The sequence below is a fragment of the Pelecanus crispus genome, chromosome 3, assembly GCF_030463565.1.
Source record: "Pelecanus crispus isolate bPelCri1 chromosome 3, bPelCri1.pri, whole genome shotgun sequence".
Taxonomy (NCBI): Eukaryota; Metazoa; Chordata; class Aves; order Pelecaniformes; family Pelecanidae; genus Pelecanus; species Pelecanus crispus.
In genome coordinates, this window is record NC_134645.1 from 44,311,852 (window position 1) to 44,328,561 (window position 16,710).

Below are 16,710 nucleotides of genomic sequence, written 5' to 3' on the forward strand. Positions count from 1 at the left end.
CATGTCACGTGGACAGCGCTGTCTTGGTGTGACCTAGAAGGGGGACTCAATCATCATTTAGAGAAGGGAAGTTGGAGACCAGCAGCTGTGTATCAAGTGGTGCAGAGGCAAGTTTAGGACTCCTCCCAACCCAGCCCACTGCAGAGAAGCCAAAATAAGCAGTTCTGCTACTGGAGCACAGCTTTGCAGACTTCATAAGGGAGTAAAGTTCTTATCTACTTTATCCGCTTGCTCATACACTCTGAGCTGCACTCCAATAGTTCTGGGGTGAAAGGGAAAATGCTTTACTGAGGGCAACAGATTTTGTTCTTTCTTGACTTCAGATGTAAGGAACTCTCCCAGCCCATATAGTGGTTAAGGAGCAACATGCTTAAGTCTTCTCTGAAGGATTACATTGGCTATTAGAAATGTTGAGTTGAACACCCTTATTGATAATACTCATGATAAACATATGTACGGGAAAAAAGAGTCATAGAACTAATGTACCCTAGAATGCAGTGCTGGCTGTGCTTTCTGAGAATTCTGGAATCTTGTATTTCTATGTAATGATTTTTTTACAGTATTTATTTTACCCTCCTTTCTAGGAATAATAGTCTGGCTTTTTACTCCTTAGTCTTTTCTGAGGGGTCACACTGAGGTTTTGATGCTGCCTGATGTTATGGAAGAATGTTCAGCTCACCTTTTTTGCTCCTAAATATCAGCGAACATTTGGCAAATTTCTATTACTGCTCATTTTGACAGGATGAGGAGAGCATTCCCTTGTCTGGTAGTAGAGGTGACAAATGATTCTGTATTCTCCAAGTAGGAAAAAATTGTGGGGTTAGTATCATTTTGTGTTTGATTTGCATTTTATTCCATGCTCTCCTTTTTTAGCTCTCAGGGTCATTTTTGTATGTCTTATGCTATCTGGAGTTACAGCAGAAAAGCTCGGAGAGGATTTTACAGAGTGAAGAAGAGAGACTTTTGCAGGCTTTACACTTGAAACTCTGCAGAGCAGAGCAATCTGCCAGACTCTTCCTTCATTACTCACTGCTTTGAAAGTTTTTCAACCAAAGATAAAGAAAAATGCATTCTTTCATTTCACTTTCAACAGTACAGGACACTATTACACATATGATTCCATGGTATTTATAGAATTTTTCAATGAAATTCTTCACAAGCTGTTTTCCATTATCTGTAATGACCTCATATAGATGCCTATAACATGTAGAAGCTTTTGTTGTGCTGGTGGACAATGAAATATCCATGACTGCAAAAACCTTCAGGTATCATGATTAATAGTCATGGTAAAGAATTAATAAATGTAGCAAATCTGGATGTAGCTATATCAAGAGACTGATGACATACCTAGCATTTGTTGTAGTTGGTTTTTATGTGAAAGCTTACTAACTTTCTGATCAGCTGCTCATTGTCTAAGTCTATTTGATCCTAAAACCATATTCAGCAAAACTGCATAACTTAAGCTGTAAGTGGGTAAATCTTAGGAGCCAGGTAAAACTTTAATCAATTGGAGAAGTTGAAACATGAGAAGAAATTCTAGTCTCTTCTTAATGTTACACCTTCAAACCTAAACAAATCAGCTGTGGTTCTCTGAAATAAAAAGGAGACACCAAATTTGAGCAGTCTTATATTTGTAAACTCATGTAATAGGTAACCTTGCTTAAAAGTAGGATCTAATCCCTTTCCAAGTACTTCCAAACCTTCTGTGTACTTTCCGTGAGTGAGAAATAACATGAGGAGGGCCAAACACGTATTTACAAAGTATGTGGCTAGTACCTGGAAGAAGAAAATCCAATAAACACTGCTCATGCTTTCCTCTTTGCAATGGGTTCACTGTTGGGATGCACAGGCTGGGATTCTGAACTGCTTACATTCAGTTTTTGGGTCATGCCATTAGCTTATCAGATGACTCATGTCAGGTTCCTTCAGTTTTCTGGGTCTCATTTGTAACGTGTAAGGAACTAGTAGACTACTTTCTAGTACACTTTGTTCATGTAGAAGAAATCTGTGACACTTGCGTAAGATCCTTTAGCAGAGAAACATATTTCTAGGTGATAATATCATGCTACTATTGGAATCTACCATTGACTTCTCCTTTTCTTCCTCCTGGGGTCATTATAAATTAAAACCTGTTTTCTTACTGGATGGATTTTACTTTCCTTTTCAGTAATGTATTTGTCACTCTTCACACAGTATGGTTTCAGTCCAGGCTCAGCTTTGAAAGAACCAGGGTGTCTCTGGTTCCTGAGAAATGCTTTTATCTAATTTTGGTATCAGAAACTGAAAGGATGTAACTGTGTTCTGGCCTTTTGTAGAGCATTCTGAAATTCAATGTCTCTATGTCTTTCTAGCCTATCTAGTCCTTGTAGCCTTCCTTTTCCTTTGCTTTATTTGCAATACCTAGAAAGTGGTAAAATGTCAAAACTCTGCCTTAGAAAATGCCTTTATTACATATCTATGCTGCTTTTTTTTCCTGCTTTTCTTTTCCCCCCTAGCAGACAATGCTTTTGACCATTAGTGATTTTTGCACCCCATGTTCTCATTCTGCAATTGAAAAAAACACTTTTTTCGCTAGTGTTATTGTAAAAGTCACCCTGGTTCTCTTTACCTTGTGCATTGTTGTGCATGTTTCATAGAGGTTTTCATTGCAAGAGATTTTCTTCTAACTCAGAAACTAAAAGCTTGATGGTTGATACTAGAAGTTTGTTATTCAAGCTTTCCCATATTGTTTTTCAAAAAGTTTTCTTAATTTACAAGAAGCAAGCAATTCTGCTGTATCCATTTTAGACAATAAAAGATATTTCCAATGTTTGCTGAGAGGCTAGAAGGTTGGGTCCTCAATCTTACAGTTTTTCTGCTTGCTTTTCAACCTGCCTGTGATGGTAAAAATCTCTTCAAATAAACACCTTTTCATGTTTCTAAATCGTGGCTATGTTCTTCTCTGAATATAGGTATACTCTGACTGTATCTTTGGTGAGTTGATATTTCTTTAGCTCATTTTTTGAGAATGGCAAATGCAGTTCTCCCTTCCTCTCCACTGGGAATTAAACTCATTTTTTCAACTTCATAATGAGAGAGATGCTCGAGATTCTAGTAGATAACCATTCCTGATCTCTTGAGACTATCCGCAACAAGTTCAATCACTGAGGCAGGGGAACACTTACATGTTATGTGATTAAACTTTCTAATAATGCATAAATTGTCTTAAACCGATGTTGAAACACTTTTTTATACAGACTGGTATATTAGTGTATACACAGTTTCTATGGGTAGTGAGACCTCTGATTCATTCAATAAGACTCTTTCTTTTGGTTGGAATAGTTAGGATAGTCCTGTCAGCTATTAGCTGGCGCCACACTTCTCCCACCAGTGCACAAAGATTTTGTGACAGAAGAGTCTGAAACAGCATGCTGGAGTTTGCTTTGACCCGTCAATTACAAAACATGGGTGAAGATAACTTCAAGCAGTGTCTGGAGTTTTTGTTATTCTAGGGCAACCTTCCAGAGATAAAATTAGCCTGTGTGATAGGACACAGAATTTCTGCAGAACATATCAGTTGCAACCCAGCATAAGTGCTCTGCATAGTAAGCACGAACAAAATTGCTAGTAAGTCACTGAAGATCCTCTTCTTCACCTCAGCTCACATGAGCTCTTACAGAAAAAGGGGATGGGCAGCTGTCAACCACTGTAGGATCCCAGTCAGCTCTCTTTGATCCTGTAATTATAATTTGCACAGATTTCACTGCCTAGAAATAAGCAGAAAGCCCCACTTGTAACTCTCAAGAAAGGGCATCATATAGTTGAATCTCACAGCTGTGTTCTGCCAGGAAAACAGCAGAATCCCTTTTGCAAATTAATTTCCTCTGAGCTCCTAAATATGCTCATTACTTCTAATGTTGCTTCTCTTCTGGGAACCTCTGTTGATATGGTAGGATGACTTTTCTGGTGTAACTGTCCAACTCTGCATAAGAGTTCAAAATTACTTGAGTCAGAGAGAAAATGCATAACACTTCAGCCAAGCGGATGGGCCATTTGTCTATAAAAACCTGGGAAAAGAGAGTCCCAGGTCCCACACTGTGCTTGATGACTTGAACACACCTTTCATAGATAACTGTTACCTCTTCCCATCTTTAGAAATGGGGTAGTTGTAAAGTGTTGTTGTGACTATGAGTAGAATAGCTTACTGACTTTAGATATTTTTTGATTACTCTCAAATTTACTGTCTGGCTTTCTGAAACATTGCTGTGAGTTATGATAGCTTTCTAACTCTACATTAACATGATGCAGAGTGAATTTATTAGTATGGCTATGCATTGTTTCCATAAATACTTCAGCTTCACATTTACTAACAGAAATATTGTGTGGGCTTTCAATTACTCTGCTAATGAGCTTAAAGATGTTTTAGTTGGATTTGAATTAGTGTGAGGATTTTTTTTCTCAAGCGGTTAGTATCTCAGATATATTGAGGTGAAAGGTGTTCTGTGTGCAGCTGAATAGCTTGGGTGTGACTGCGTTTATCTTTTGTGCTCTCAAATGTTCCTAGGGTATGTCTGCATTCCCTTTAAAGGTAAAATTTAATGATAAAGGCACTAAATGACTGCGGCTGTCATGTCCATGTGAAAGAAATGATAGCATAGATCAGGGAGCTTGAAAGTCTAATTTTGTCTTGTCAATACCAACATTAACAAAAATGAGGTTGTCCCAGTGCAGTAGCTTGCACTTGGACAGCTGAACTGAACACCTTCATTGATTCAGGGCATTACGAGATGGTTCTGGTGGTCTTCATTCACCTAGAAGCACCTCACCAGTTCTACCTGTCTGTGGCTCCCCACTGTTTGCAAGAATCTGGTTGGGAATAACAGGGAGAGGAGCATTTCCTCTTAGAGCAATGGCTAATGGAGAGGAGCAGAATACCTTGTACCAAGGTTCCCCTTTCTCAGCCTTGTGCAATAATGTCCCCTAGAAGCTTACGCTTTGTTCTGTCACCTGCTGAATTACTTCAGTGCATTCCCAGGGGACACCATTCAGCAGCCTATCAGATATCACCAGAAATTTGTATTCTCTGAGCTAGTAGTTTAATGTTTGGGGTTTGGTGGGGTTTTTTTGGTTTTGTTTTTTTTGGTTTGGTTTTTTTTTTTCCCCCCTATAGCACAGGGGATATATTAATTATCAGTATCTCCCTGGCTCACCATCTTGTGACAGACATATCAATTGCTTTTGGCTCTGTCTTCTCTTCCCCACCTCCCACCCCACTTTTCCAAATTATCAGAAAAGAGCATAAGCAAATTAGGAAATAATAATGAAATTATATGTACTATGTGTTTCATTTGACAAGGCAGATTCTCTGAAGGGCAGCTGGATGCATGAGTGATGAGAAGAAAAGATTCAGAAAAGCAGGAAGGGATTTGTGTTTAATAATAAATGTTCCATCTGAAGGCAAAATTATGATTGTATGTCATAAACCCCCAAAAAACTAATAAAATAAAAAATGCAGGAACTTATTCATGCTGGGTTGAGTTAGTGTTTACTGAACAAGTCTGGCTACCTGCTGGTATTATCTGACATTTCCTTATGTTGAAATGACTGACAGAGGAATTACGCCCTGTTGCTAATACTAACAACTATCTTTTTTCCCAGGACACCAGAAATACAACTGTCAGTTTTTTGAGATGCAGGTCACAGTAGGTCTCTGTCTTTCTCAGATTCTTAGATTAAAAATCTTGAATCAGGCGCCAAAAGACTGTGAGATCGCACACAGTAATATACTTGGTACTTTGTATTTGTTTTTTGATTCTTGAGGTTTTAGGATGATCTGAAGATAGAATTTCAAGGATTATTTTTTTTTTAAATTTGAAGGGTCAGAAATTAATCTCCCTTGCTAGCTTACTTAATTTTTAATAACATTTCAGATTCTACTTTCATTCCATGACTGCAGAAACTGGGGCTTCCAGGATAAACACACAGCAAAAAATGACAACTGTATACACTATAAAACTTTCAAGGAAATTACAAAAGTTGGCAGCAGAGAAGAATGCCAACTGTGCAGTCCAAATTTGTCAATTACTTGCTCTTGCTCCCAGGCAATACATCATGTGTGATATTTTCACTGCAATTTAGATCCTTCTAGTCTTCCTCTGATCTTTTTTTGCCCTTTTCTCCAGCCTTCTTAATCTCTGTCCACCATCTGAACTCTTTCCACTGCCTTGATTCACTTCACTATCTTTCTAATTGTCTTGTTTTTGCTGAAAGATCTTCACCTATGTTTGAGTGCACTCAACCACATATTGAGCTGGTTTTGTGATCTTGGTCCCCATTCAGTGGCCACCTGGACTTCTTCCATCATTTTGATGGTAGACACATGCCTGATAGTGCCCTGCCAATGGCTGCATTGAACCCGTTTGTCTTTCTGTCATTTTCTGCTGCTCTGACACTGCCAGAGCCACCAATGTTCATTATCCTCTATTCTTCTTGCATTCTCTCTCACTTCAGCCTTCTCTTCCTTCTTCTTTCCTCACCTGTCCTCAATGACATAACACCTCATTTCCACCTCTGTCTGGTAAGTAACAAGATCTGTGTACTATTGAGCTACACCCACTAGGCTTTAAAGCATACTTTATGTGGTCCTTCTTCAGGCAATGAACTCCATCCTCTGATTACGCACTCTTTTTACATGGTCTTTGGCAAATCTTTGTCCGGTATGTCACCACTGATACCTTCCCTCTCCCCGTTCTCTACCAACTTACTTTAATCCCACTGGGACTGAAGGTGGACAATCCACCTGAAAAATAGGACTCTATCAGACCCTTCTACAATACTTTAAAGGAAGATTAGCTGGAATCATCATTTTTTCAGAAGTACCTGTGAAACTGGAATGAAAGAAAAAACCCAACGATTTTAAAATAGGGGACAAACTTATTGATGAAATAAATTAACATTTTCAGTTTGAGATTTTCACTGAAAAAGGAAAATTGGTCAGATTCCAGTGTTAACCTTTTCTGGATCAACTTCTAGTTCTGAGAGCAATCAGGGTAATATTTTGCACTTATGTGAATTCAGCTTTGTGTAAGAGGAAGTTTAAGAATAGAAATGTGCAATGAGATTACTATATAGGCATTACTATACAGGAAAGTTAGTGTGCTAACTAACTGAACTATGATTTTACAGAACACTAGCTATTTCACCTTGGCACCCCTCTTCCTCTTCCTTTTCCCCTCTTCATTACAAACTATAGTGCATAGTGATAATGTTTAGCACTACTGTTTAGCAGTTGCTTCATAATTAGTGTATAGATTACACCTGTGCTCTTAAATTAATGAGGGCCCAGAAACATTCCTATGCACCAGAAGCCCATCACCTATACTGCTAACGTCTTGGTACAGTTCCTTGCATGCTTTTTCCAGCATGGTTCAGGAGTTAGTATTCCAAGGGCTATTTTTGATATACAGCTTTCTGAAGTCACTCTGGAAGAAAAGAGAATTTACCACCAGAGATGTGGACCATTTCTTGTGAGGTGTCTGCCTGGGACATGGCATGTAGACATAGAATCTTACAGGAAGAGTTTAGGTTGAGCAGCTTAGGCACAAAAAATTCACAAACAAGCAATTAGGCTCCCCCTGCCCCCCCCCCCCCCCAGCATTTAATAAATTAGCATGACTTTCCATTTTAAACTCCTAGCATTCACTTCAAAAGGAGAAATTGTATTGCAATATAGATAGTATATAGCTCTGGATAATACAAAAAAAGGACTGTGAGAAAAGCAACACAGTTTAGCAGGCCAGTATAAAACTTAGTCTTAGGAGTTGCAAGTGCCTTCCCAAAGGAATTGCCTTGACAGCTCCCTGCAAGTTCTGTGATTAAAGCAGTTTGGGGCTAAAACTAGATAGTATCATACCCCTCTTGCGACGGAGAAAAGGAACAGAATTGCCTAGCCAATTAGGCTAATCTGTCTTTTCTCTAATTTGCCTGTTTTGCATAACCACAGTATTAACCAGCAGTTCATTCCTGCTAATCCCCAGTGCTACAAAGAAGAAAAGAACCCATTTGTATATTACAGTGTAATCATAATATCTACTAATTTCCTTCCATACACTACAGGCCTCTTTTGAAAGGAGATTGCTGGCATTATCCCCATTTTATAAATAAGAAGACTTACAGTACAGCAAAATGATTTCTCAGGAACTGAATGTTACTGATAAAGTAGAGCCTGGTATCAGTGTAACTGATAAAGTAGAGCATAAAACTCAGGTCTCCTAAATTCTCAGCACAGTTCACTCCCTGCAAGCTTCAGTGCTCACTTGCACCTGGGATTATGAGTGAAGTCTGCAGCAAACCTTTTTCTCCTACATTTCTAAGTAATTTATTTTCTAATTTTCTTACTATTACCACACACTGAATTGAGTAATTACAAAATTCCTTGCTTTCTGTATGTCGTGTCTACAAGGACATAACAAGGACTTTCTAGTGGTGGTGGTAGAAAATAAGGTTGACTTCAAAGAAAGGTGCTAGCACTATCCTTCCTTTTTTTAAAAAAGGGTCTCATGGTCTCATTTTGGTCATTTCACAAAATGGGACATAAATGTCCATCGACTGAAGGGAATGTATTGTTTGCAAAAGCCCTGCAATCTGAGCTTCATGGCTCTTCATCACACATAAACTCTCATAGGAGGCTCTGTCTATTGCTGTTCCATTTCAGATGCTTATACCATACCCCAATCCTGGTCATAGATCTCCTCCTCTTCCAATTAGTGATGCTATTGTGCCAAAGGGTGAGAAAAAAAGGCTTTTTTGTAAATTAAGAAGGTCAGTTGTAAGACCTCTATGCTCATTTCATTCCTTAGAGGCAAGATTTTCAGAGAGGTCAGATCCATGTTCTTATATGAATAGTTTTCCTTGGGGTATTTTGATCTTCAGATAGGACTCAGAAACTAGCTTAAGAATCAGGTAACAAAATCCTGCCACCAATGTGGAGGAGATTTGCCTGCTCCTCCTACCCCAGGAAAAATAAACCAGAGGAGAAAGATGGAAATGACTGTGTCTTATGTATCCGGACAGTGAAATTTCTGTAAGAAGATTTTCAAATTTCTTGTTGTCCTAGCTAGGACTACGTTTACACTTACACTATTAACACATTTGAATATTGTTTTGCTTTGCTAGTCCTCACTGTTCCTGGACCCCTTAAACTGCACACATTAAACCCTACCGTAACCTATCATTAGTTTAAAAATAAACAAGTGTTTTGCTAGTTGATCTCCTCTTGCAGTTAGTCAACAGTTACTCTTTTTTTTCCCTAAAGAAAGGCTAGTATAAAATTTCAATCTCTATTCCTCTTCTGTGATAAGAAGCAACTCTGCAAGATCACACTGCCCTGAAGAGCAGGTAGACAATATCAGGCTCCTTGCCTCAAGATACTGCTGCAATTAAGTATGTTTGCTCTCTGAGGGCTAACAAGTGAGCATTAGGATCTTCTGAGTTTCAAAAGCTAACAACTTTGAAAACCTGTTTTTGATCTCCAGTGATCTAGGCTATACATTCTTGCTACCTGGAACCAACTTTCTGTGTTTAGCTGATCAGTTGTTTGAACAAAGCCTTGCAGAATCTCTGCCTAGACACAGCTTAATGACCCATTTTAGTTTTGTGGCAGCGCCTAGCTATTGAGTCCCAATGGCAGGGCACAGTGGTCCATGATTAATGGTGCCAGACATACAGAGCAGCCATGAAGAGGCTCCCCCTGTTAGGCAGCAAAGCAAAGATTGAAGTGGCATCTTGCAGCTACCCGTGTTGGGGACAATCAAACAGTCATCAATATCCCAGAGTGAAAATGTGTCTGCATTGATTTTAGGTGGAACATTAAGAGATGTCATCCATCATAGCTGACTGACAGTATGTTTGGGGAGGGTGGGCTAAAGCAGGGAGAAATGCCAAAATGCTCTTACAATTTGGCAACTTCATGAAAACAAAATCATCTTCCCTGCAAGCCAGAAAACTGAGTCTGAGATTAATTACTTAACTCCTAGTACTCTTGAACTTGGTGCTTATTCCTATGCTCAGCTGTTCTTTTACAATAACATTAATTTGAATATTTTACAAGAACATTTCAAGTTTATTTACGGAAACATCCAAAATTCTTCATTTTAGATGTATATGGAGAGTTGATTGCTTTTTCCGTAATTGGGATTGCAACTGTGATCTTTTATAAAGCTATTATTAGTCCCAATATTATCACAGCTGTAGCTTCCAGGACTGATTGAGTTTAGAAATCACTCAGTTTCTTTTAAAAGCTAAGATGAGCTTTTATGGCAAGTTTCAACAGAGTTAACCTGGCCAAGCTTTAGGACTGGTTGTGGCCTCACTGCTGTACCTTTTAAAATGGACTGGCTTTACATTTTGTGCCATTATCACTACCTGCCAGTCCTTGAAATATTCCAGGCAGTTACATTTCCTTGGAAGCTTGTGTGTAATTGCATTTGAAGAAAACAAGTTGTAAATGATTGAAATTATCAGTGGCATAGTGTGTTAGGCTGAAAGACTATTTCTATATGCGTAAGATATATGCAAAGCTATATATGATGTAAACCCAGTTGTTTGCTGTTCACTTGGAAAGAATATAGACATTTCTCTGTGTTTCATCAGTGCAAAGCAAAAGGAACCACTCTAACAGATGGTGCTATAGCTCTGTTTTTTGAGAGTTATGACCCAAGTGCAAGACCCAGTTTATAGGGCTGACTGTTCGTTCTGCTAACAGAGTTACTTGTTTGTAATAAGGTTTCACAGTGAAATAATTTCTGAAGGACTTATGCACTGCAGAACTTTTTAAGCACGTGGCTGGGAGGGATGGTGGAAAGTGGAGTATAGTGCTAGGTAATACAGAAGGAGATATGAAGCAATAGGTGAAACTGTTCAAGAGTTTGAAGATCATATGTTTGAAGATCAATAGTATTCTGTTATTCCATATATCAACCTTGGTGTGTGCATATGAAATTCCTTGAACAATTCAGCAGAGTGCAGGTATTGCCCCAGCTGCTGTGGCCAGTGGTATGTTGTTCTCAGAGCCACAGAGAGAGGAGAACCATTAGAAATAACTTGAGACCAACCATTTTGACTATTAGAAACCATTTTAGTAACTGTATCTGGAGATGTCCAGGAGGGCTGCTTTATGACCTCTCAGCTCATTCTGAATAGCTCATCTATGTCTGTGCAGAACATCTCCATTAGGATGACAAACGTGCCAAGAATCTCAAATATAACATTAAGTAAACCTGCCAGGTGATGTTTATATTCCAGGTGTCTCTCACCAATATTTCTTTTCCTTACAGAACTTTTTTATGTGTTTGCTCTTTAAAAAGGAGCCACATCCTATCCTGTGGCCAGACTGAAGGGTTGTGTAAGTGGTGTGAATGCATAAATGCAAAGATGATCAGAAGCTCATCTTTGCAGTGCCTTGACGTTGCTGCTTCTCTGTGCAGGCCTGTTCCCTCCCATTACACAGAAGGGCCTCTGCAGAGCTGCAATTTATGTTAGCTGCGATGAAGATTTGAGGCCTAGAAAACCTGGTGCTCCCACAAGGAGCATGCCTTTTACCTCTGTCCAGGCCTTACCGTCCCACTTACAGTCGCGCCACCTTTCTGTGTTGTATAAGTGCCTGTAGGACTCCCTTGTTCCTGGTGCTAAAGATCTGCAGCTCTAAATCAGAATGGGCTGGTTTTAATTTCATCTTTTTTCTCTCACTCAAGCCTGTTATGTAGAGGTAAAAAGAAACATGCATGGGGTACCTCTTTGGTTTTATTCTTGGCTACCCACCAGGTACTGAATCTGGGATTTTCCACTGTATTCCACTAATGTGCTGCAATTTTCACCAGCTTGAAGTGGGGGTAGACCGTGTTCATTCCTATCTGCTAATTTTGAATGCTAGTGATGCTCTAATATTGCATGAGTTCAAATGACTGCTTAAGTTTTGTGCCAGCGAAGAATAATATCCATATCTGACCAAACTTGGAGCACAGCTTGGGCCTAGCTATGTGGTTGTTGAAAATGGATTTGTATTTGTGTAGAATTTTTTATTTTAAAGAAACCTTCTTGTTTCCATCCCTGCATCTTCCTACCTCTCCTCACATTTCCACAGCCCATACTGCCAATGCCAGTATTTCTTTTCCACTCACACAGAGGAAGGTGGTTGCAGGGAGAAATTTCTGGCAAAGATGATGATAGCTGCATTTCTAGGAGATATTTTCCACAGTGGGGAGTAGGAGGATGGGGAAAGTAAGTGGGGGAGTGGAGAAAGAGAAAGAAGTGGCTGCCTGCCTTGCATTCTCAGGGAATGAGAAAATTAAATGTAGCCTCTTGCCTTCACTAGGTAAGCAACCTGATGTTACACAGTACATGCTCAGGCACCCGTGAAGTGATGTGACAACTACCAGGTTCAGACTCAGCAAACACAAGGGTCATTTGCACACTCAGAAAGAACAGCTCTTTCTAGGCACATATTTTTATTCCGAGTTATTTGTTCAAGTTCGAATATACTTAAGATTAGGACAGACGCAAGTGAAGAGAAAAAAACCCCAGACTAGTTTGGTCTGCTTTTTCTTATTTCCTTTGTTGCACATTTTAGAGAAGGCCCTCAAAACTTGTGTGTTACTGAATGCTGGGATGTTGGACCCACAGGAGCTGGGAAGCTTGAATGCTTGTTTAAATTTTATGGCTCTGACTCCTGTCCACCAGTACCCAGCACAGTAAACACCACACTGTTCTTATGTCTGTTCTCCTCTCCTTCCCCTTAGTGTCAAGAGTAACCAATTTTTTTTCTGTTTTCTTTTCTTTTTTTTTTAAAGGATGATTCCAGCTACAAACAAAGCCTTTGTTGTAAACAACCTTGTTTCTGGAACAGGCTATGACCTCTGTGTCCTGGCAATGTGGGATGACACAGCCACAACCCTTACTGCCACCAATATTGTGGGATGCGCCCAGTTCTTCACCAAAGAAGACTACCCTCAGTGCCAGTCAATGCACAGCCAGTTCCTGGGTGGGACCATGATTCTGATCATTGGAGGCATCATTGTGGCAACTCTGTTGGTATTCATTGTAATACTCATGGTCCGCTATAAGGTCTGCAACAATTCCCAGGGGAAGATGTCTAACGTCAGCAATGTCTACTCACAGACAAATGGAGCACAACCAGTTCAGAATGGAGTCTTGCCCCAAGTCAACCCGAAAGTAGTGGTAAGAAATGAACTTATGGAGTTTAACTGTCAGTCTGCGCGGAGCAGCATCTCCTCTTCCTCCAGCTCTGCAAATAGCCACGACTGTGATGACTATAGCCTCCAAAGTGAACAGGGCACATTGTCCAGTAAGTGGAGGCCTCCTTCAAGGTCAAAACACAATATTGACCGGCTAATGGGAGCTTTTGCCTCCCTGGAACTGAAATGTCAGAAAAAGGAGGAGATGACAGACTCCAGAACTTCCACGGTGGCCCGCCATTCGGACAAAGAGCCACTGCTGGGCCAGCCAGAGTCCAAATTTCGCAGCCTCCTCATGTTGCCTCTGGAGGGCAAAACTAAACGTAGCCATTCTTTTGACATGGGGGACTTCGCCACATCTCAGTGTTGCACCTACCCAAAAAAGATAACAAACATTTGGACAAAGAGGAGCCTCTCAGTGAACGGCATGCTTTTGCAGTACGATGACAATGACCTAACAGGTGCAAAAGGGACTTTCGGGAGCTCAGAGTGGGTAATGGAAAGCACAGTGTAAATATCAGTGTCTCCCCCCTCCTCTTCTCCCCTTGTGTTATAAAGCGTGGTTTGCTGCAGGGCCATGCATTTGGAAAGAGAGGGGAGGGAATGTTTTCAGTTGTACTGGCCAAAAAGATAAGTAAATAGACAAGTAACAGGGATACTAAAAGAGAAAGAAGGTCATGCAATGTGAATAGGCACGTATGGCACCATTCTTGTCTGGCCCCAACTAAACCATGTGTGAATGTTTCAAGGAATTTTCTAGTTGTATTTAGCATTGCTTTCCAAAAGTTACTCAGCCTCTTGGTGAACCATCACACAAGGTTAAACAAGGAGGATGAAAAGGGGTTTAACAGCACAAATTTAATTTTACAGGGTTTCTTTTTTTTTTCTTTTTTTCTTAAAGGGCACCTCTTTCTTTTCTTTTAACCACAGAACTATACTTCTGTGGATATAAGACTGGTGCTAGGATATATCTGGTTGTCATTGCAAGTGACTTTCTCAAAAGTGCAGGCAGGGCATCCACAGGGACAGATCAGAGCAAATTATTCATCATAATCTCATGGTGTTAACTGTGACTTCTGGGAAAACAATACTTGTTGAGTGGGCTTTTGGTTGGGTTTTAATGATTTCTGTTCTGTTTTGCCTTGTTACTGCTTTTGAGGGTTTTTTTCCCCACAGCAGAGATTATGTTTCCGTGCACTTTTTGGTTTTGTTTTCAGTCTTATCAAATCCCCCAGATGAAAACAAGGATATGTACAAAGGTCAAATTTCTGATGTACTGTATAACCCACCTCCAATACCAACACTTTATGTCCTAGGAAAAATTAAATCTAGGGGCTAATAAATTTTTAAAAATATCATCCTCTTTCTTCCAGCTTCTTCATAGTCTCTGCTTGTCAATGCTCAAGGCAGATTGCAGCAACCATTGGTATCTGTAGGGGCATTGCTATCAAAGATGGGAAAAAGAGTAATCAAGATTTCCTATTAAAGGATAAAGGGAAAACAAAAGTAGCTCCCATGAACTCTCCACATTATGAATACCAATGGCTTCTGGCAAAGATCACACTGTCACTCCGTTGAACTGACAAAGAAAACATAGACTTCCACCCTATTGTGACAAAAGCTCTTTGTCTGTATAGTTGTCATGATACGGCTTGACTGTATCAGTAGCATCGCAGGAAATGTAAGTTTTTGTGTATTTCAGGGGATTGGGTATGTTCCAAATTAGCCATGGAAACCAAGTTAAATTTGGGTGTCTCAGAGCAGGGGGTCTCCCATGTGTCCCGTCCATTACAGATAGCCCTTCCTCATTCCCCAGTGTACTCCTGCACCCCTGGTTCTCATCCTCACTAAGGTACTTGCTAACTAAGAAGAGGAGCTCTTTAGAGCATGTAAACTGATTCTCAGATTTGGTTTTGGGGAGCGTTGCTGTGGTTGTGGAAATGCACATGGCCCACCCAGCTGACTTCATTGTCCTTAATGACTTTACGGTGATTTCCAGCATTCTGGTGGCTACTGCAACTGTCCTTTCATTTGTTTATTTATTTGTTGGCTCCCAATGATCAGCTGCTGGGAACCATTCTGAAATTGCACATTGTTACTATGATTTTGTAAAAGAGATGTGGAGAAAGGGTGCAAGGCACAGAGAAAATAACACATGAAAAAACTCTATGTATATTTTTTTTAAAGGTGCAGAGATATATTGTGACATGGCTGTGTACTTGATCTTGTATTCGTCATGTTTCCTACTTGGAGTTTTAGAAAATGGCATCCCTGTGATCAGAATATTTTTTCCTTTATTTTCTTTTTTTTGCTACAAAATGTACAGTAAAAAACATTCTTGGGGAAAAGTACCTGCTTTTCATTTATTTGCTGTTCTGTGGTCTGCTTTGAAACCTAAGTAAGGAGCAGTAATTATTTTTTAGATTATCTTGAAAATTTAGATGTTTGCTTTCTCTTTCCCTCAAACTATCTTTGACCAGGATTTTAGGTGTAAAGTACGAATCAAGAAATACAGACCTTCTTGGAATGCATGAGAAAAGATCTTGTGAAAACGCATTTCACCTCTTTTTCAGTGATTACATTTATACAGATCTATATCACTAACATATTTTAAACCCTGATCCAAAATCCACAGAAAGAAGAGGAAGCCTTTTTAGGCTTAGGACCTGACTTTGTAGGTTTTTGCTCAGACTATTGCTCACAACCAACTTTAATATATTCAAAAGAGATCCAGTCAAACTTTGTTTGCAACATCTTTCAAAGTCTCTGATTTTCTTATGGTTTCCAAGAGGAATGACACCTCTAGTGCCAGAATCTGCAACACCCAACTGTCCAGATGGCACCTTCACATTAACCATTAATGACATTTACATTTATGTTGTACTGAAGTCTCTTAAACATGTTCATGTAATTATTTTCTTTTCCTTGGTACGCTGTGGTGTGGTTGGACTTTTTTATTATGTTGCTGCTTTGCTTTGAACATGACATCTGGGTTGTTTTTAATTTAGCCATTGAGTTCATCATCAATACTAGTAGCATATGCAGCTGTGAATTTTCTAAAGCAATATCTTATACTATTTTCTTTATTAAAAAGGAAAACATCTCTTTCATTTTCTCACAAAAGATTAGAGCAAATAAGCCAATGGATGCTGTTTTAAAATAATGGATAGTTGCCAAAGAACCCAGGTAATAAAGTCCACAGTCTAACAGCTGCATGTGTTACTGTTAACCATGACTTTAATTCATTTAGCTGTAATGAATGAGGCTCAATCCACATCAGCAAATTTGCAAGTACCGAGCAAAATGAAACGAGAGTTCAACAATTACCTTTGGTGCTCACAGCATTTGGGAGGAAGAGGACTCAGGGACTCAGAGGTGAGGCAGGGAGCCCTGTGGCAAGTCAGCAAGTGGCCAACCATGAGAGAGGGACAGAGCCAGTGCGGCATGGTGGTGCCAGTGCCAGGCACCTCCTGGGTTGTGA

General features: G+C 39.7%; 1 protein-coding gene across 1 annotated transcript in view; it reads left to right on the forward strand.

Annotated features, from left to right (window-relative positions):
• Window positions 1–13,743, forward strand: part of LRFN2 (leucine rich repeat and fibronectin type III domain containing 2) — a 40,328-nt gene extending 26,585 nt beyond the window's left edge. Inside the window, exon 2 of the mRNA XM_009482817.1 lies at window positions 12,825–13,743. Coding sequence (XP_009481092.1) covers window positions 12,825–13,743 — 919 coding nt within the window. The remainder of the gene's footprint in view (window positions 1–12,824) is intronic.
• The last annotated feature ends 2,967 nt before the right edge of the window (window positions 13,744–16,710 follow it).